General features: G+C 37.7%; 1 protein-coding gene across 1 annotated transcript in view; it reads left to right on the forward strand.

Moving 5' to 3' along the window:
• Nucleotides 1-2,404: 2,404 nt before the first annotated feature.
• Nucleotides 2,405-23,163, forward strand: part of OTOL1 (otolin 1) — a 60,373-nt gene continuing 39,614 nt past the window's right edge. Inside the window, exons 1-4 of the mRNA XM_063440743.1 lie at nt 2,405-2,471; nt 4,634-5,218; nt 6,711-7,573; nt 12,092-12,135. Coding sequence (XP_063296813.1) covers nt 2,408-2,471; nt 4,634-5,218; nt 6,711-7,573; nt 12,092-12,135 — 1,556 coding nt within the window. The 5' untranslated portion in view covers nt 2,405-2,407. The remainder of the gene's footprint in view (nt 2,472-4,633; nt 5,219-6,710; nt 7,574-12,091; nt 12,136-23,163) is intronic.

The raw sequence follows: 23,163 nt of genomic DNA on the forward strand, positions 1-23,163 counted from the left end.
CGGAGGTACCCAGTCGGAGTACCAGGCGGTCCGTCACAGAGCCCATCTGACCGGGTCAAAAAGAGGAGTATATACTCAACAGTGAACCAAATTGTGGATAAGCTGTCCCACAGTTGTGTCTGAAGTAGATAACAGAAAGGCATGCTAAGTCCCAGTACTGTGGACTATTAAGTACTAAACAAAATATCAAAACCGTAAAACCAAGAAATAAATAGAAACTGTTCAGTGGAATAACATGGAGTCTCTAATCTTGAAGAAACCTGTGTCAATCCTGCATGCCTGCAAACCTAGTAATCAGGTCACAGATTGAGAGGACAGAGCAGTTTGGGCTGATCGGGGTGTAAACTCCTGGACCACTGCACAGTTGATGTTAGTCAGTCTTAGTCCCACAGAGCAAGTCGGCATGATGAGGCCCAGTTTATGCACCCGTTATAAGATCCTGATAGGTTTCCACTCGTACACCCTGTTTTGTGACCAAGAAGGCCCGAGGTTATCCCAACGATAAGAAATTTCACTCTCACATAATCTGTAGAAGGGGTCGCACAGATCGGGGCCAAGTTAGCGTGTTCCTAGTTAATCTAGGATGAGCAGAATTATGGATCCGTTGTCCCAGGGGTCTTCCCCCGGACAGCTGCTTGGAGCAAGCTCTTGTCTGATAGAGACTGAAAGCGGACTATGATGTCCGGAGCTGTGGAGTGTGGTGTGCCCGCTGGTTTGGGGAGGCTGAATATTCCATCTATTTTTACAGCTTTGGCTTGTTTTGGAGATGGAAAGCTGCGAGAAACTTTAGAAGAAAGTGCGGTAAGTCTGTGAGCCTCAGTAATTCCAGTACAACCTACATTTAGGTTGTGCCGCCTCTGTGCATCCTCCAAGGCATCTACTTTACCCTCCTCCTTCTGCTGTTGTTGCTCAAGTTCCTCGATCTTCACTTCCATCCTGGAAAGCCGTGAATCTTGAGAACTTTGTACGGCCTCCAGCAGAGCTATTTTTGTAGTTGCACCTTCAACTGCCTTCTTGAAGTAGGGATTCATGGGGTATGGAAGGATAATTGTCCAACCACATTAATGTAGAGAGGTCATGGCACCTGTGACTCCCTTGTTCTTTATAAAGAAGTATTTGTCCTGTTCACTTGTAAATTTTCTTACACTATGTATTATAACGTTTTAGCTACAGTTGCAAGCAGCCACTGCTAACTACAAATGCCTCCATTACGTCAATCATTCACCTATTATGTATATGTCAAAAGAGGAACTGGGGAGATAGGGACAGTTTGTGTCCTCCTTACATGCTTTCCTGGCATATCACAAAATATAGAGGGCTGACTTAAGGTCCCCTGCTGAAAACAGTAACTGTTGCCCTGGAGTGTAACTCCTATCAATCTCATGCAAACCATAGCATATGTATATCCTGCTGTTACTCAAATATCAAAGAAACTCTAACCCTAGCCCTGACTGTAGTGGTTATGATGTTACGAGTAAACTTGAGGTGTTCATTGGTAATGGGGCAATGACTTACCTCTCCTTGTGTCTTGCCAGGTGCCAAGCCTCTTCTAATGAAAAAAAGCAAAATAAAATTTAAATAAAAAAAAGAAGCACAGGGGTTTTTATTCTAACCGTTGTTGTGCTATCTATATAAAAATGATGAAAATAGATTAACTTATTGGTACTTGTAATATTGTCCTTTTTAATGTAATAATAAAAATGTTAAGCATGTGAGCTTTTTCAAGTATCCAGGCCATGCAAATCTTGTTGTTAGAAACACTCTTTAGTACAAGATCAGTTTTTCAATTTATATTTTAGCATTATATGTTTTCTTCATAGGTAGATAATGCTAAAGCCTTTACTGTTAAAATCAAGTAGCCTTACTTGGAACACCTAGAATATTGCCTCTCTTGTGTGATTTTAAATATAATTTTTTTTTAGCTACTATACCTTTCGATATCCAATTAAAATAATACAAAGGGGTCCATGAACCTAGAATTGTTTGACGTCCAGTTTCCAATCAGAATTACTTTTAAATGTCACATAATAGGGCGATAAAGATACGCTTAAGGCATGTCAATGTCTGAGAAACATATAGGCATTTTATATGGGTCTATAATTGATAGCTTGTAGATTGCTTTTACAGTTTCCTGGAAAATTATATGCTTTTCATTCAGTACAACAAGAGGCATTTTCACTACTAATGGATGAGTATTAATAGTTCTCTGATATAAATTGTAATTACAGACCAGAGTACTGAGCAACAACAAGTAGATGGGTTACATAACGGCTATAGATGCTTACTTGAGAGGTTTTCTTAAGTATTATTATTATATTCATATCAAGCAGGTAGAGGGGCACCGGACTGACTGCAGAGTACAAAAAGGTCTTTGTTTATCATCTTGTACTTAATGTCACTCAAACCAATGCACATTTTCACAAAGGAGAAAGTTCTATTGGGATGCCACATACTTTGTTTTGTTCTAGCAGGTAAATAAAATCTGTGTAGGCCAGCTTGTATTTGCCAGAATGGATAACGAACATAAGCACATCAGATTTGCATTCAGTATTCATTAGCTTCATTTTATTTAATTGTATAGCTGGATGATTTCGAATAAATGGAGAAAAACTAATGATACATATATGTACAATATTTAATATTATTATACTATATTTATTAGTAATCAAAATGGAAGTTGCTGATTTTAGAACTCGTCTGGCTTTTGAATACAATTTTACTTTGAATTTCATCATTCAGTTATTTTGCATATGTATACCCACATTTTTGCATCTCCTGAAGGTGTGTCTATCTGTCTGTTTGTCTTGCTGTCTGTCTGTCTTGAATTTGAGCTTTGTTATTATTGTACATGCTGTCTGCATATTTAAGTAGATGTTTATATATGTTACATTTTTAACTATGCTTTTTTTTTTCCAGAAATAAAATCTCATATATATTTAGGATTAGAAGGCATTGTTTTGTTTATTGCAACTGTCTATTAAAAAAAATCAGGTGTATGCATGTTTTAATTTTTTTTTTAATTACAATTATTTATATAGCTCCAACATATTCTGCAGTTCTTTAAATAGGTAAACAAAACAGACACTAAATACTAACAAAACACTACTGGCATACTTGAAAGTAGGTGAAGATGGCCCTGCCTAATCTAGCTGATAATCTAAAAGTGCTTCCGAGTATATTCTTTACTCTGAATATGTTTTTATGCAGAGACAGTTGAGGAGCTTGTTTTGTCATTTCGTAGAACATTTTCTGAGGTCCTTTCTCTCAATTATTGTCTTATGTGATTACATGTAAGTGTTTGTGCTAAGATCTGAAATGAAATGCTTGTCTAGATCAAACTATTACATTGACTGCTTAAGCCATGTTTTTCGATGATTCAATGAACTTGATGTACTGAGTACTAGTTTGTACGACTATAAAAAAAAGAGGCACTTTTCCTTGTCACAAGGATAGGTGCGACCTGGAATTATCAAAAGTATCCTATGTTTTGTGGTACGTAGCAAAGACTCACATATAAATCGGACTGGAGAGGATCTCCATCAGAATAAATCAAATCCCAAAATAATATTACTTACCATGAGACTAGTTTGTATGACTTATTATGCTAAATTGATTTAGATTGAATTTTGGTTTGTCTGTTATAGCTTATTTTGAAGTTTACTCTACATATGTCATATTTTTGTCTGGGTTACCTGTTATTAACTCTATATATGCAACATAATGTTTATGATATATTCCTATAGAATGTAAGCTCCATTGAGCAGGGTCCTCTTCAACCTATTGTTCCCGTAGGTTTATTTGTAATTGTCCTATTTATAGTTAAATCCCCCTCTAATAATATTGTAAAGAGCTACGGAATCTGTTGGCGCTATATAAATGGCAATAATAATAATAATAATAAAAATAATATATGAGAAAGGTGCAACTTATCTTTCCAGGCAGATGACTCTTTAAAACAAAGTACTATATGTTTCTCTACGCCATATCTTCTCCAGAAGGAATACAGAGATCTGTGGGCAGGCAATACATTTGTTCTGTAAAGCTGTACCGTCAGCTCTGTCTTGTCTTATGTTATCCAAATAGGAAAGACACACTATCTAAAAAAAATCTGGTGTTTCAATATTGACATGGTATTAGTTTAAAATAGACTATGTTGTGTTGTTTTCCATTATAAAAGTACTTAAACTTGCCATTCTTAGCACTGCACCATCATGTGGAACTGTGGAATAAAAGTTTAAAATATATTCCTAATAATGACAAAGGAAACCTGTGAAAGTTGTTTAATTACTGTATTCAACGGATTTTACTTTGTCCACAGTATTTTGCTTTAATTACAAGAAGTTTTCATGAAATTATGTGTTTAAATATAGCGGCAATGCTTTGATGGCAAGTAAAATTATATATTCTCCTAATTAAATCTAAAAACATTTATTAACAATGATATACTGTTCTTCTATATAATTTGTTCCAAGTATGTACATTATGTCTACGCAACAAATGGATATTTATTTCTATATTGTAGGTATGCTTTGAATGACTTAGGTAAAAGTGTACTGCTATAAATAATGTAGGGGTACAGAGCAAACAACTTTAAACTTTGTACTAAAATTTTTTATTTCTTTCTAAATTGCAGGTATGCTGTCGATATTGATAATAAAAATACTGCTTTGCAGTTTGTGGGGTGCAAAGCAAACATCTGCTGTCTTTAATCTAACATCTAGCCCTCTTCTTGCAACTGCCAAACTGAATGATACTGAATCTGAGATGACGAAACAAACACCTACTGTTTTACCAAATCTAGACATTGGGACAACTGAAACTGATCCGGTCACACATGGTGGGATTCAAGAAAGCTCCCAGACTGCGGTAACATCTACTGTAATGCCTACTTTAAACAATGTAGCAGATGGAGTGGAAAATAGTGTTACACTAAAGGGGCAACCTCCAATCACTATTGATCCCAGACAACCAATTAGTTTAGATGGATTCAACATAACCACCAGTGAGAATGCTTTCCCTGTGCTCGACAGTGCTTCCATAGAAACTGCAAACAATACCACTTTAATCCCATTACTACAGCCGAACAATGACCATCCATATGGAGATCCCTCAGGTTCTGTCTTGGAAATACCCGACAACACAACAGATAAACAGTGCTTCTGTAATATTCCAGGACCTGCAGGACCAAAGGGAGACAAAGGTGAAAAAGGGGATCCAGGTAATTTTAGCTGTTAATGACTTGGCCTTGGTGATCATTCAATGTCAGCCGGTGGGACATAAGAGTTACTGTATGTCCCAGAAATGGAATCACATGAGAACAGCAGTTGTTTGTTCATGGAATCATAGTAGGTTGCCATTCTATATAAATGTAACAGCAAATTTATATTGCAATGTGCAGATTAAAAAACATAAATGATGCTTTACTATTTCAACAAATATGTAGGTGATATTACATATAGATAGATAGTTTTACACATCTATACAAAGCCAGAGTGATGAAACATAATGGTGAACTATGGAGTTATTGACCCTCATAATGAACCATGCAACTGTGGTTAAATTGATAATGATTGTGTCCAGAACCTCAAGCTGCCATTATTTTCCCCAAATGTTATAGCATTATAACATTATTACACGCTATAACACAATGCCTGCCTGTACTAATTTCTGTATCAATGTTGGGACTCTGGGATAGTCATACTCAAAGGTCCAACATGAGTCCAGGATAATATATGCAGGTGGTGCACAACAATATTTTTTTGTAATTGCACTGTGGGTGTTGTATTGAGTTCGGCCTCAATACAATCTGTTTGGCACCTAGCTATATGCTTGCAGAGAGACTTCAACTTTCAGACCAGAACTAATGAGACTTACAAGGTCAAAACTGCTGTCCATGACCTGATTCTGGCCACAGGACATTTTGAATCACAATCCATTCTTTGATTTAAAAAACAAAAAAGCTGTGTTTAAAACAGTGTCTATTGCTAAGGGTACCAGCTGAAGTGCAGAATGAAGTCTAACAGACAATGCCTATCTGAGATCCTTTGTGTGTCAAGCTGGAACTCTGGGATAGTTATTGAAGCATGATTTTGGAGTTAATTTGCCCACAGAGGACTTTCCAAAGTAAAACATAAAATATGCAGGTAGTGCACAGCAGTAATTGCAATTTTTGTAATTGCAATGGAAGGGGGTGGGATGGAAGGGGGTTGTATTGTGTTTGACCTCACCACAATCTTTTTGGCACCTAGATTTATTCTCTCAATCCCTCAATTATGTCCTGGGAGAGTTTTATAGATAACACTTTGTGTATATTACCTGTAGTAACTTTATCTAGACTTTATACCGATCCTAATAGTATTATATTAATGATTGATATTTGTTATGTTTTAAAAAATATAGCTATTACCAGATATGCTGTGTACTGGGCAGGTATAATATAATAATTATGTTTGATGTTTTATATAAATAAGCTTCAAATCTCCAGTGAGTTTTATTATACGTATGTAAAAGGTGTTAGTAATGTAAAGTTGATTTTTCTCATCAGTGTTCATGCCTGTATGTTCATGCTAACTTGTTAAATTAGGCCACATGAAGAAATGGAACATTCACACCCAAAATAATGTGAACGCTTATTCTATAAAACATTAGTTAATATTATTAGGGGACATGTATACATATAGAAATGTATTAATGCAGTCCCTCTATTTTAGGTGAACATGGAATACCAGGTGGTACAGAACTTCAGGGATTGAAAGGAGCTACAGGAGAACCTGGGGACAGAGGACCAAAAGGAGAAAAAGGTGACAAAGCTGAACCAGGAGAAATAGGTCCCATTGGGCTAAAAGGTGAGCCAGGGGATCCCTGTTTCATGTGTATCAAAGGAGAAAAGGGAAATAGAGGTATTCCTGGTGGTGATGGTTTCACAGGACCGAAAGGTGAAAAAGGTCAACCAGGTGATAAAGGCATGGATGGAGAAAAAGGAGCTAAAGGGAATCCTGGAGAAAAGGGTGCAGAAGGCCCCAAAGGAAAGACTGGAGACATAGGACCAAAAGGCTCCATTGGACCTAGTGGTCCTGTCGGCCCAAAAGGTGATAGAGGAAATATGGGTCCACCAGGATACCAAGGACTAACAGGGATGCCCGGAAGAAAGGGAGATAAAGGTCAACCAGGAGGAAATAAAGATCATGATAACATTGCATTTTCAGTTGGCCTAAGATTGCAGAGAAATTCTTTGAGCCCAGGTCAACCTATTAAATTCAATAATGTTTTTACTAATGAAAATAGTATATACAATATTAGGTCTGGCATATTTGTTGCCAGTATTGATGGTATATACTTTTTCACATACCATTTAAGTATTTCAGGAAGGTCTCTCACTGTTGGTCTATTTCATAATGGTATTATAGCTCTGCAGACACAAGTAAAGCAACACGAACAAAACATTTGTCAAACAACTGGATCCATAATACTTCGCCTACATGAAGATGATGAAATTTGGCTTCAGGTATTAAGCAGAACAGAAAACATCTTGGTAACTGAAGAAATGACAGATTCTGTATTTTCAGGATTTTTACTCTATCCCGAAGACTAGAACCTTTTAACCAGGTAAAATTGAGCTTTTGTGTGTATATTTATATTGAATTCTAGTAAGTAAAATATGGCTATATTTTGCATCTTTGTGTAAGGTCAATATAAGAAAGCAATGAACTCAAATAAATTATTCTCTGATTTAATTACTACACTTTACTTTTCACATAGACTAGTGATGCCCATTGTCTTGCTCTGTACTGAATACATTATAATCCTTAATAACACATAATGATTTTCTAAGAAAAATATGGTTTACGCTTCTTTACCAAAAATGCAAGTGTGGGAATAATGCAAGAGCACTTTCATTTATCTACCTTTTGGTATATCTGTTCTATTATGAAATAAGACATTTGATAAAAAGTCAGATTTTCAGAGGTTTGAGACTCTTCTAGTTCCCAGTTATGGTAACGGACAGATATGACCTTTTCTTTCTAATCCGATTTCATGTAAACATAGTGTATCGGGAATTAATTTGTCACTGCTGTAGTGGTGGCTTATTTAGTTCACACCAGCGCACTTCACCATTCTCCTACAGAGTCCGCATGAATCACTCTCGGAATATATGCTCTTTTGAAATGACGTTCAGTTCTTGACAATCAGCAAAACCCTGAATAGGTATGATACATGCTGTTTTGCAAATGCAACAACCAGTAAACTATATACTGCTGATCATTTCACAATCAGTAAATAGAGAACAGAGGCTGGCGGTACATCGGATTTATTTTTATATGAGCAATGCACAAATACCTACTTATCCCTTTCATTTTTCAAATGTCAGGTACCTATATCTCCAGAAGATAGGATGTTCTCCTAGAATGCATTTCGTGCAGCTGATTAATTAGTGTTCTTCCTTGGAAGATCTGCAGGCTTATTTACTAACACATCACTGCAGATATTTATTCTGCAAACCTGCTGTGTATTACAATTATGAAGCACAATATGCATAATTACTAAATAAATATAAATTTAAAATTGTATAAAAATTGTTGTAATGGACTTGTAATATTGCACTTGTCTAGTAAAATGTTAATTCGTAATGAAATATGTACTATGCTATTTCAGAAGTATGGTGATAAAAAAAAACAAATATTTTGTTTTATTTTCTAGTTAAATACGTTTTACTGAAAGTTTTTCAGTATATTGATTTACAATAGTTTGAATGAAACAAACAATAAAGGAGGGGGAACAAAAAAAAACAAAGAGGGGAGTAAAAAGGGGTAGAACATCCATCCAAATGTTCATGATCAAACAATGTAGTTATTACAAACAATAAACAATTGCACAATGCGTTATATATGTCGTTTTTTTTAATTGCAGAAATACAAAGTAGTTTAATGTTTTTTTTTTTTTTTTTTTTAATGAGAAACAATTATGTGTTAATCAACCCATCCTGGATATTGTAAAAAAGAAAGGAGTTGAGTTGGTCTAAATGCAGCTCCAAAATAGAACAAGGACTCAAATAGATTAACTTAGTGGTATAATAAGCATGCCAGTTAGAAAAATGTATTAGGCACAGGTGTTTGCACCTACTTCATTTAGGGGAACATAGTTCCCAATCTTGCTAACCCTTATATAGTAAAACGTGCATGTCATCTCACATTCTTTGACTAAAAGAGACAAAGACATTAGGGAAATAGATGTCTTTGGTCTCATAACACAAAATGGAAAAAAATGTATTCTTTATGTTATGTAATCATGTTTCCTGCTCATACGTGTATTTAACAGTAGGCAATATTCTTACGCAATGAAAATTAACTTCATCGCTCCCAACAATTTGTGCACTTGTGTTAACTTTTGTTTTGCAATGTTCCAGCACCTATATTTACTGTGGAACGAAACACATTTTTATGCCCGGGCTATGTTTTGTTTCTCTGCATTTCTACATACTCTACCACAGTGGTGCCCAATAGGTAGATCCCCAGATGTTGTAGAACTACGGTGTCCATGATGATTTATCATTCTAAAGCATTCTAAAGGCATGCAAGCATCATGGGAGTTGTAGTTCGAAAACATCTGGGGATCTACCTTTTGGGCACCCCCGCTGTACAGCAATCTTTGCTGGTCTTACTTTAACGATACATTCTAGCGACCGTGAAGAGTGCAGTAGGGATCTGAGCACTTTGAGTATACTACATGCATTCTTTTCAAACAGCAATATCATGTGTAGTATATATATTTAGTGCAACTGTACTTACTGTATGTAAGTATTACTCCCATGAATTAACATTACTTTTAAATTCTTTTGACATGTTTAGGAAAATGCATTCCCAGAAATGCCACAAGTGCACTGCAAATACTCTCAAGCTGGGTATTTGTCTATTTTTATTTATCTATTTATTTGTTACTTTTATCGTATGTAATAAAAGTTGTATTTCTACTTCTATTATAATATTTCACTCCCTTTGTAAAGTCTCTAGATCTCATTAATAATCTCTAAAACGTTTTGCAGTATTCCTGTAATAGATGAACAAATTCATTTAAAAAGAGTACCAATTTTAAATTAAAAAAAAAACTTTTCTTTAGGTATATCTGAAGAGCAGTTGACACACACTATAGCTGTTTTATCCTACTTTTATGTGCTATGTGCTATAACTTTATATCCATTTCAAATAAACAATATGCAAATGGTGAAAGCAACTTGGGAGTGTCAGACCTGCATTAATGGGGCATTATATCGTGCTGATAATTGATTAACTGAAACAAATGCTATGGCTATTTTCAGTCCCTGCACGAAACTGACATTAGGATAGGAAAGAGGGATAGTTTTGGATGCCAAACAGGGGCTGTCTCTCCAAGGTAGAAATGTTCATTAAGAATACTTCTGTTCTGATAAGTCTCATTCTGAGTAGATATGAGCCATCACACTGCACACAAGCACATACAGACATGGCTAATGTAACCATAAACATTTGATTTGGCATAGTGAAGCCTATTAGGTCTGATGTGATTCTGCATAAGACGACTAAACATTGCATTTCGAGAGAAAGAGTCATCCATCATTGCAATTCTGTCACTTCAAATCTAGCAATGATATCTGCTGTATGCTCCTTGTATTGAATTGGAATGTATAATTATTTGGTTCTTTTTGTAGGAGGGTAAAGTAAGGCGATGCAACATACAGGAATGACGCACACAATTTGTGCAGTAATCTACCACAGAATGTAACATGTCTAGAGCTATTACAATAGTAATGGGCATTTTATTTTCATACCTTTACGTTGACTAACGCATGTTATTCTGCACTTTTATTCAACCTAAAGATGACCATTAAAAGACTATTATAAACACACACGCACACACACACAAACCTAGACAATGCTGCATTTATTTATTTTTTCCAAGTAGCATTCTTACTGCCTTTATTAGTTTGTGATTGATATTTGTAAAGTCTGGTCATAATGTTGGAAACATTTTCATGCAATGGAGAAACTAATATATGGTTGTGCAACACCAGGATTGTCTGTATATGCTAGACACTCTTAATAAAAAGCATTCTGGACTGTTTACTAAACAGTCAGCTGTTGCAAACTGATAAAAAAAAAAAAATATGTACAAATATGGGGTAGCTTTTTTTAAACTTTAGTATTTCAGTCTAAATGTTGCAGGTGTGGGTCTGAAATTATCATAACCTGCTATTAAGTGAATTACTTCTAATCAACCAATCACTGATGCAAACATAAAGCATTATTTATGAATGGAGAAGTGTGATTTGTGTACTCGGTTGCATTTTATCTGTTATCTATGTTAAATATTTGTCTCACCCGCACAGGTCCCTACTACCCCCTTTGTCAGAACTCTCAAAATGTGTTGGGTGCAATAACACTTTTTTAATTGACAAAGACAACTATATAATTACAAGAGAGAACACTTCAATACGCTTTGAGCCCCAGATAAAGCTCCATAAGTTAAAGTACAATGTATCACAAATCAAATATTTTACTACCCAAAAATAAACAGCATCTAATTTTAAATAAAATGTATTAATCTTAAAGCTCACCATCAATAACTATAAATGAACACTAGTGTTAAAAATAAACATTCCAAATATCTAAATACATGGGAATGTTTAAAAATCATTCTTTTTGTGGAACTTTTTTTTATTTATTTATGTCACCTTTTGAGCACTACTGCATCATTTAGTGCAATATTTTAGAGTACCACAAAATTCTCCATTAATTTTTGAATTGAATTCTACATACACAAAATAAAATGAGAGCCAGTAAGAAAATGACATATTGCCATCACTTATTTCATGTCTATTGCAGTGTTTCCCATGTGTATTTAGCTTAAAACCTCTCGCTCATTGTCTGGGAAGTGGATAGAAAGTGTCTCCTTGCCTTGGAGACATTTGCATTGCCTCACGTTTCACTTTAATTCACACTTCTTCTTTAAGAGCTATCCAATCACAGATTTTGTAATGCTAACCATGCACATCCCATTGGCTTTAAAAACAATGACGAAAGCAATTAAATAGATTGATTCCAGGTAGAAACCATGACAGGTGATATTCAAGAACACTATTCATGATAAAAGCAAAGGTATAAGGTAAGACATAATGGGTTTGCTTGCAGTAAATGTTATTTTTCTTGTCCAGTAATGGTTAAAACAGAATATTCAAGTGAATGACTGGTTAGCATTAGTAATGACTATAATTGGTGAATAGCTTTAGAAAAGCTCATTTCATACAACGTGCTAGTACAGCAATTGGGGGAAAAAACTATTGTTTTACAAAGTACAAAGTGTGTGACTGGCAAGGCTGAACACTGTGTTTTTAGTTGAAATAATATATGCCACTATAAAGTGAGTGATTATAAGGTAAAAGCAGATTTTGTTTACTGTTGGAGCAGAAATTGGTCATTCTCAAATGCAAGAATATTATAAAAAAGACAATTAACACAAAAAATATTAAAGATAATTAAGAGAGAAAATAGAACAATAAAGAATTGAAGATTAGAAGAAGAGTCTTCTAATAGAAGCACAGGAGAACGCAAGGGGTTTGTTTGGGGTGCCCGTGCACATAATGCATAATATAGGGCCAAATGCTACTCCCTCTCCCCTATTTTGGCTCCCACTTGCAAATTGTGTCAGTTTGGGTTGGCAAGTTATCGAGCTGAAGACAAAAATCACGTACTTTAGCTATGTTTGTGTAAACCTCCAAACCAATAGAGCAAAAATGTGATTCTTGAAATTGTGATTTTGGGGTAATATGTAGAAGATAAAATACATTGTATTTAGACTGATAAAATAAAATGTAATTCGTGACTAATAATAAAATATTTGCATTCTGAAAAGAAAATAATATACACTTATGATGTGCTGCATATCCTCATGAAACCTGTTGTACATGACTTTAAGAAGTGGTAGCATCTACCATGTTGAAGGAGTTGAAGAATGTCTAGGATGTTCATAAGACCACATTGAAAAACAAATAGACATGTAGAAGGGCTTGCTGGCTTTTACTTTCCTTCACAGTGAAAGAATTTTACATGAAAATAGAACACATTTTCCTAATCTTTTTCTGCAGTAAATGCAGTTTGGGCAAAGTAATTTCGAGATATTTTGAGAAATGAACACTAAGCTTTATTTATTTTTTTAAAAGACAATTGTCCTCAACAATAGTTTGAAGTCCTTGGTACTGTGTGATCACCTTTTAATTGCTTCTTTGCAGTTGACATACATAAACTCCACATCTGTTCTTCAGACCCTGTTACAAAGTGGATCAGTAATCAGTGCTGAGAGTTCCATTCATGTTTGTTCTCCAGGGTAACAGTTTATCGCAAAGCTGATCAATTTCACCTCTCATTATGAAAGGAACATGCCGTTAATTCCAGATGGAATTAATGGTGCCATAGTAAGACACATACAGTAGCATTTAGTTAACCTTGAATACATTTCTGTTCAATTTAATGGAAGTTAATGCCCTTGGAAATTTGTATAAGTGAATGTAACATGTTCTAACGTAGTATGATGATCAAGAGATTTCTATAACCCCAACGACCTACGTTAATGAAACTGGAGAGACAGTTTTGTGATGATCAGAAAAACACATGCAAAAGATAATAGATTGAGAACTAAAACTCTTAGCATCAAGGGTGTGCCAGATTGGTTGCAAATAAATAAATGAATAAATAGACAATGGTCATTTGAGGAATTTTTAGAACTTTGATTGGATTCTTTTGAAAAAATGGAGAGTTCCCACCAAAATATTTGCTAGATATGGGCATAATATTTTAGTTTGTTAAAGGTGCAGATCTAGGCACAACGGATCGGTTATGATCAGATATCCAGTGAGCTTTGATACACCATATGATAAATAAATATTATATTACTATTATTTAGTATTAGCAACATTGTGACAATAATGAGTTAGTGAACCAGTTGGTCGCTGGTTGCCGGCAAATTTTCCAGTCACGTGTACTGGGCTTATGTTACAGTCCATTTTATTTTGCACGTGTATGATGCAGTTCAAAAAAAAAAAAAAAATATATATATATATACTGTATATTGCAGTACTTCTTGCTATATTGTATTTTTTGACAGCTATTAGCATATGCAAACAATTAATTTCTGCCCTACCAGCAACATGAATACACATTAGTTGTTTTGCTTTACATTACAATGTAAAATTAAGTATATTAAAATAAGCATAATTTAAACCTTGGCTCCAGGACTGCTCCTCATCCAGATAAGAAACAAACTAGTAAGTCTGAGCTTTGTTCAATTTCTCTGCCTTGTGCAAAAGGGGTGATTGCCAACCCCCCTCTCCAGCATTACATATCAACATATCTCATTTAATGAGAGTATTTCTCCATATAGACAAGGGAATAAAAAATGGTCACTGCTGTAACCGTTTTCTATGAACTTTGAAATGTTGAACACAGTTTTAGTCAAACACATGTATTTACTGCATGTGGATATTGTTCGACCATACAGTTATCCTTATGTGTTCTTCTTTGCCATTTTTGTTTCATTTAAGGTACATAATATAGTCTTTAATATTTTCCAAATATTTAAAAAAAAAAAAAAACATACATCCATGGTTTGAAAAGTGTTAGCATGCCAATGAAATCAGTTTAGCAGTTTTGTCCAAACCATATGAACAATGTGAGTACTCACTGTTCTGGAGTTCCATTGGGTTGGGTTAGTCCCAGATAATAAAAGCATAAATGTATACAAGAACAGCTAAATATAAGATCCATATAGTTTATTCACCCCATATGGCTATTAAAATCCCAAATACATAACGGAAAAGTGCAACCATGCTTAAATCATATCAAAGTGCCTTTTAATAGTTCAAACCTTAAGCTTGACTGCCACTGTCTACTCGTTTTTATAGTCTTTAATAGCCCAATGGGGTGGATAAACTACATGCATTTTATATTTTAGTCTTGTTCCTGTTTATATTTAATATTTTCCACCCCACATTCTGCAAATGTACGTGATTTTAATTTTTAGATATCCTTGATTGACCATATCTTGAACTGTATCATGTGTTGTCCTTAATGTTGTGCTAACCATGTATCCCTTTTTCCAAACAAATGTTACACATAAATATATGTGTGCAACATTTATTTGGAAAAAGGGATACATGGTTAGATATAGTCCTACTCATCTGCCATAAATTGGTTTGCAATTAGAAGTTAGACTGAGTAATTTAATATTATTGCTTAGTAGTAAAAAGGGATAGAAAATAGTAAAAAGGGATATATATCCCTTTTTACTATTTTCTATCCCTTTTTACTACTAAAAAGGGATAGAAAATAGTATCCCTTTTTACTATTTTCTATCCCTTTTTACTACTAAGCAATAATATTAAATTACTCAGTCTAACTTCTAATTGCAAACCAATTTATGGCAGATGAGTAGGACTATAGCTAACCATGTATCCCTTTTTCCAAATAAATGTTGCACACATATATTTATGTGTAACATTTGTTTGGAAAAAGGGATACATGGTTAGCACAACATTAAGGACAACACATGATACAGTTCAAGATATGGTCAATATATATATATATATATATATATATATATATATATATATATCCCTTTTTACTACTAAGCAGTAATATTAAAATACTCAGTCTAACTTCTAATTGCAAACCATGTTATGTCAAATGAGTAGAATTACTAGATAGCTGAGTCCTACATGGAAAATATGTACTCTGCCCCTTTCAAATGTCATTACATATATGTCACACACACACACACACACACACACACACACACACACACACACACACACACACACACACACACACACACACACACACACACACACACACACACACACACACACACACACACACACACACACACACACAGAGATAAAGCTTATACAAACCTCTAGCATTTATTTTCTAACTGTTATAAGCTTTACTGCTTCTCATGGAATTTTGTTCCATGCATATACTAGATTTTCTGTAAGGTAGTGTTGAGTCACATCAACCATACTTCCACCATAGAGAGAGCAATGCTATTTATGCTAAGAATTTCTTTAAGTTATTATAAAATACTGCACAGCTATATTTCCATGCACACAATGTAGACAGCACACACAATCTTAAACCTGAGATTTTCTAGGAAAACACACTTCCATTTGCTGTTGGCATATATCAAATACCTGGTAATGCACCCCCTGTGTCTCGCTTTCTTGTACGAGCTAAACTGACACTCAACCCAACAACCTTAACCTTGGTAATTGCTTGAGTAGCCGAGTATTTACAATGACTGGGATTGTTCTCAGGTATTGAGGTATTTTGATAAAAGCAAGATGCTTTTGAAATTGAAAGTCAATGGAAAGGAATTTGCATTGGACAATCGCTAGTTCTCAAGTTCTAAGACATTAAAATGCTGCTGAACTCTACTACAAAACATCTGAACTTTCTACCTTTTAGCTATTGTTGTGCTTATGGCACAGGTTTGTTACATAGCATTTTCTATTGTAATGTCGACTCTATGCGCTTCTTCTAGATGTACATGCAGATGAAGGTCCATATTTCACTTGCAGGGCTGGAGTTCAGAAATGGTCAAATGCATGAAATAGTTATTGTTCTGATTACAAAAGGAAATGGTTTCATTGCCCTAGAAAGTCCACTATTCATTACAGTGTACTCTGAATGCTGAATTCTTGAAAGGGCACTTCTCAGAATGTATTTCACGTTTAACATGTGCATGTTTCACAGTTTGCAAATTATTTACTGGTTTAAAACAGCAACCTATACATAGCAAGACACCGATTCTCCATCTCACACATTTGTATTTTGAGTTCTTTCATGGATCTCTGTAAATTTAAATATTAAGAGAACACATGGAAATGGAGGGATGGAAGTTTGAGAAATGCAGAAAAGGGGATATAAATAGAAACATTCTAGAAGGCAAAAAATGGTATGAAGGATTGTATAATGTTAATAATATATTGGAAAGATATAGTGGAAACATAACATAGGTAGAGAAAAATTGTAGAGGTCTGAGAAATAAATGCTATCACCCTGACTGGTTTGTAAAAAGTGCCAGTGTGTGATAAGAACTCTTTATATCGAGTACGAAATGACTGGCATGGAGTTGGTGTTGGAGTCCCAGATGCAGAGTATGACCTAACGGGGTCAGACTTACAGGGTAAGCCTTGATCAAATGTAAATGTAACCTTTGCTTCTGTAACACTATTATTACTATTATTGGTAATTATATAAAACCAACTTATTCCGTAGCGCTTCACAATATTATAAAAGGTGAACATTTAACAATAAATGAGACAATTACAAAATGTTACAGGAACAATAGGTTGATGAGGACACTGCTCAAACGAGCTTACAGTCTACAGGAGGTGGGATATAAAAATACAATAGGAAGGGCATCAAGGGGAACAGCAAACAAACAAGGTGGGAACATATCAGACCTGGAGGTAAGAGTGGTGTTGCCCTTTAGGAGAGATTAGATGGGTTTTGAGGGACATCTTACCTGATTGAAGACTTAAAGGGACACTCCAGTGCCAGGAAAACAAACCATTTTCCTGGCATTGCAGGTCCCCTCTCCCTCCCACCACCCATCCCATGTTGCTGAAGGGGTGAAAACCCCTTCAGTGCCTTACCTGAGAGCCCCGCCGATGTCCCTCGGTGGTGGTTTCTGGTCCGCCCACGCTCCTCCCCCGCCGATATCATCCGGCGGGGGAGACCAATCGCGCATGTGTGGCCACCGGCGGGGAAGACCTAATGCGTGGCAATGCTGCCCGCGCGCATTAGACCTCTCCATAGGAAAGCATGAGGATGTCCAGCGACACTCTAGCACAGAAAACCTGTGTTAGAAACCAAGAAGTGCCCTAGAGTGGCTGTCTAGTAGACAGCCTCTAAAGGAGGAGTTAACCCTGCAATGTAATTATTGCAGTTTATGAAAACTGCAATATTTACAGCTGCAGGGTTAAGGGAAGTGGGAGTTGGCACCCAGACCACTCCAATGGGCAGAAGTGGTCTGGGTGCTTGGAGTGTCCCTTTAAGGAGAGTCTAATGGGGGGGAGGCAGGCTGTTCAAAAGGAAAGGAGTCGCCTGTGAAAAGTCCTGCAAGAGTTAGTTAGCAGTAAGGTTGCGAGCAGCAGAGAGGAGAAGGGGCATGTCTACAAATTACTGAAGAAATATATAGGGGCGTAGAGTTGCTTAGAGCTTTATAGATAATGGTTAGAATTGTGTATTGTCATCTGTAGGATAGAGGAAGCCAGTGTAAGGATCAACAGATGGGCAAGTTGTGAGAGGAGTAAGAGGAGACAAAGATCAGCCTGGTGGAAGCATTCATTATAGATTGTAGGTCGCCAGTACAGCTTCTGAGGAGACCAATTAAGAGTGAATGCAGTATTCAATGCGAGGAATTACTAGAGCATGAACAAGTTACATTGCAGCATCTTGCGTAAGAAAGGGGAGGACATGAGCAATGTTTTTGAGGTAGAATCAACAGGTTCTAGCAACAGACTGGATACGAGGTACAAAGGTGAGGCCATGATAAAGATAACAACAAGACAGTTAGCTTGCAAGGATGGGCTGATGCAGATATCCTCGACTTGCAGGGAGAGTGGAAGAGGACTTTTAGTATTATAAGAAGGAAAAATAAGGAGCTCAGTTTTAGAGAGATTAGAGAGTTTCTGAAAGCGGGAGGACATCCTGCCAGAGATGGAAGAAAGACAAGAGGTTACACGTTATTGGACGGCGGGAGAGAAATTACGGGAGGAGAGAAATATCTGTGTGTCATGGAATATTAATAGAAGTGGAATCAAAATTAATTAATGAGTTTGCCAAGATAGGCAGTATAAAGAGAGAACAAAAAAGGACCAAAAACAATGCCTTCGTGGACTCCCAACCGAGACAGGATGAGGGGAGGCGGTGTCATTGAAAAAGGAGATACTAAAAGAACATTGCGAGAGATGGTAGGAAAATCACTAGAGACGATTTCGAAGAGACCGAGGGATTGAAGAATTTGGAGAAGGAGGACATAATCAATAGTGTCAAAGGTGTCAGGGCTTACCTTAGTTGGGAGTCCGGTAAGCAGAGATATACAATAACCCTTCCAAATAAACACAGATCAAGGTGATCAGATAAGAAACCACCTGGCCTGTGAGTCAATGCACGGGGGCTGTGCAGGATATTCAGCCGCCGACGTTTATTCTACTGCTGTGAGTTCAGACTCAATTGCCTCAGATTTGGCTTAGAGAGTTGGGAGTTGGAGGGTTCTCTATATGGAATTTTAGATACAACCTGCAGTAGGGTTTTACTATTTACCCTCTACTATACCCACGGATGTTGCCACCAGATAAGGGCAACTAAGTCTATCTATATTAACTTAGATGGGCTTGTACATCTCAGCCTTTAGTTCTTTTACTGATTTATTTATTTTTTTGACATTATTTTAATCTTTCCATTAAAAGTTAAATTTTATTACTGTTAATATGTATTCCTCAGGGTTGCTACTTTTGTGCTAGCTCCAGTTGGAGAGGTTTCCATGAGACAATTTCTATTTGTCTCTCTCCCTCCTACTTGGAGTACTAGTATATTTCTTCTTTTTTGCTCTGTGCAGGATATTGCTCCAAGTCGCAGTACAGGCAAAGACACAGGATAATGCAGGAGAATCGTTGTGGATAAGCCAAAAGTCAGAGGGTGCCAGAAGTCAGGATAAACGAGGGTAAGCCAAAGTCAGAGGATGGCAAAGGTCAGGACGCACAATAAAAATAAGCCAAGGTCAGGAGCCGACTGGAGAACACTGGATCACAAACACAGGAACCAGAGTCAATGAACTGACACTGCCCTCAGAGAGAGGCAGTGTCTTATACCTGGCTAATTGGGCATCAGCTTCAGGTGGGCTGAGATTGATAGGAGCAGTGCCAGGTAAAATCCAGCCCTCTAGTGCTGCATACAAGGCAGGATAGGACATCAGGCAGAAATATGAACTGTATTGTGGCTCAGAGACAAGAGAGCAGGACTGTCACGTATTCATCCGCACATAAAAATGTGGTTAATGGCATTTACTGTACTGACTGGAAAAGTTGTGCCGAGCAGACTTAACCATCCTGACAGGAAAAGTTGTGTCGAGCAGCATTACTGTCCTGACAGGAAAAGTTGTGCCGAGCAGCAATAATGCACATGGAAACCTGGTAATTGCTTTTGGGGGTCAAAGGCTGGTTACAGCCAATTGGATCATTTAAACCCAAGTCTCCTTTTGCTCATTGCCTTGTTGTGGTTTCATCCTGATGGTAATCCGAGAGTGCGTTCCTGATCTTGATTTTTTGGTATTTGACTTTGGCTTCATTTTGACTTCCCTGAATTCTGGAATCCTTGACTTTTGGCTTTCCCTCATCTTTCTGTCTGATTCTGTGTTCCTTACCTCAGCTAGTATTTTGACTATTCTTGGATACGTTATGTCCGGCCATTCTAAGGTCCGGTTATACGTTATCCTTAGTACTAGGTGTGACACAGTTCTGCGTGCTGGATTAACTTGTAATCCTGACAAGGACTAAGACAGCAAGAGTCCAGAGTTCAAATCCCCTTTTTGGCACCTGTGGAACGGCCACGCCTGGCCGTCTGATTAGCACGGTGCCAATCGTGACAAAAGGTGGCAGAGAGTTCAAGTAGAATAAGTATGGAGTAGTGACTTTTGGATTTAGCTGTGATTAGATAATTTGTAACTTTAAGTAAAGCAGTCTCGGTAGAGTGGAGGGGGCAGAAGACAGATTGACGAGGGTTGAGCAGAGAGTTGGAATTGAGGAAGCAAGACAAGATGGTAAAGACAAGTCTTTCCAGAATCTTTGAGGAAAAATGGAGGGATATGGGATGGTACTTGAAGGGGGAAGACAGGGCAAGAGATTGCTCTTTTAGGACGGGTACAACAGTAGCATGTTTAAAGTGAGCGGGGAAGAAAGAGAGCAGTTGAAGATGTGCATTAAGGATGGCACAAGACAAAGGGAAAGATAATTGAAAGATTGTACATGTGAAATAGGTGTTAAGAGGCCAGAGGGAATTAAAATTGGCTCATATCTTGTATAGAGGTATAGAAAAAGTTATAGAAAAAGACAAGGTTGACAAGAACAGGATAATACAATAAACACTGTTTGACATGGGTGTCCATAACTCAGGAGATAGGGCTTTATTTAGGCTCTAGCAAAGCAGAAGAGAAAAATAGGAATTGTGTGCATATAGTCCACTCTGGATTTAGAAAGATGTTTGAGAATTGGTGAAATGAAATACAGAGACAAACAAGACAAGTGCTGGAGTTAATAAAAGGCAAGAATAATTAGACTTGATATAAAGAGAGCAGATGTTGACAATGCTGATTACAGCAATGCTGGCCCATCTCACATTAGAGAGGTAAAACAATGTACGCATGTCAACTGGATGGGGAAAGGATGTCAACAGCAAATTCTTCAAGAGCCTAATAAGAAACTAAAAAATAAAGAAATCTTCAAAATATGAGAAGAAAATTGGAAAATTGAGGTAAAATGTTGTATAAGCGGATTACCCGGGGAAAAACACCTAAAACACCCCACCTTCATACCCCAAGCGTCTAGAAATCACCCCGACACCAGATGGGGCGTAAAGGGAAGAAAATTATGCCCAACAAGCCCACCTCGGGGCTGACAATCGGGGAAATGTGGAGGCAAGCACAGGGCGCAACCGAAACAAACATGGCGACATTGCATGGCGGGTGCTCAGATTTCTCTGACGAAATGTCAGACGACGCAGAGGAATTACACCTGCGGGCTCCCAACCTGCCACAGAAGGCTAAACAACGCGGTGCAGAACCTGACACAGAGCCTGTTACCACAGCAGTGTTGAAAACATTATTGGCAGACCTGCAGAAAAACATCCATGAGGATGTAGCAGCGCTCCGCGCGGATCTACGAGGCCTGTCAGGCCGCATCACCAAACTTGAGGGATCCTCCCAATCTCAGGCCCAGGACATCGCGGCAATGCAACAGTCCATGCAAGACCTGCACAGCCAAACACAGCACTATGAACGTCGCCTAGCGATTCAGGAAGACGCCATGAGGAGATCCAACATAAAGATCAGGGGAATCCTGGAAAATGTACTGGAGGCCGACTTACCAATACTCATGGGGCGCCTACTGCCGGCACTGTTGCCACACAGGCAAACTACACCAATTACCCTGAATGAGGTATATAGGATCCCCAAACCGGCAGGTGCACCGACCACAGCCACAAGGGACGTCCTCCTCACCCTCCGCAACAGCAACGATAAGGCAACGATCCTCTCTGCACTCCGCGGTAGAACCCCCTTCCGCTTCGAGGGTATGGAGCTGTCATTCTATTCGGACCTATCCAAGGGCACTTTAGCCTGGCGCAGGTCGCTTAGACCACTAACCACAGTGCTTCAACACCACAAAATCAACTACCGCTGGCGATCCGCCAGATCACTGGTGGTACTACAGGGGGCAAACACACATATCATCCAGGACATACAGGAAGCCCCGGCCATACTGCGTACCCTGGGTTTGCCCCAAGACTCTATCTCTACAGAGGCGTCTACTACCAACAATTCACCAGCTCACACTCATGCCTGGAACCCAGGCCGAATCACTCCATTCATCCCCCAGGGTTCCACGCCAGACTCCTATGCAGCGATCACAACTTAAGAGCAGAGACCCACGCACCCAATGGAGATCCCGACTCACCACCTGAAACAGATAAAGAAATACCGAAAGTTCATGCAGACCACTCTACTGCCCAGTCTACTACCGAACTCTGTATCGAGATAACCCGAACAACCACGAGGCCCACTAAAGGTCTGTGGATGCGGACAACGAACTCTTGAACAGACTACCACACTTTCCCTCACAGACGCGGACATACCCACATGCTTCAAAATGTACATAGTTTAACAGCGCACCCTGCCACTGGCCCGATGCCAACACCCGGTCCACGCCAGACCCTCACCCAAGTGACCTCGTGGACTTGCTTCCTGCTACACAAGCCTTGCGGGTGCTGCCTATCCTGCCGGACGCAGGGGGGGCCATATGGCTCTAAGATAAGACTATGTTTCTTGTGAACTTTATCCTCTCGACTACCCACTGTTTTTTAT

This window comes from Pelobates fuscus, chromosome 2 (assembly GCF_036172605.1).
Source record: "Pelobates fuscus isolate aPelFus1 chromosome 2, aPelFus1.pri, whole genome shotgun sequence".
Taxonomy (NCBI): domain Eukaryota; kingdom Metazoa; phylum Chordata; class Amphibia; order Anura; family Pelobatidae; genus Pelobates; species Pelobates fuscus.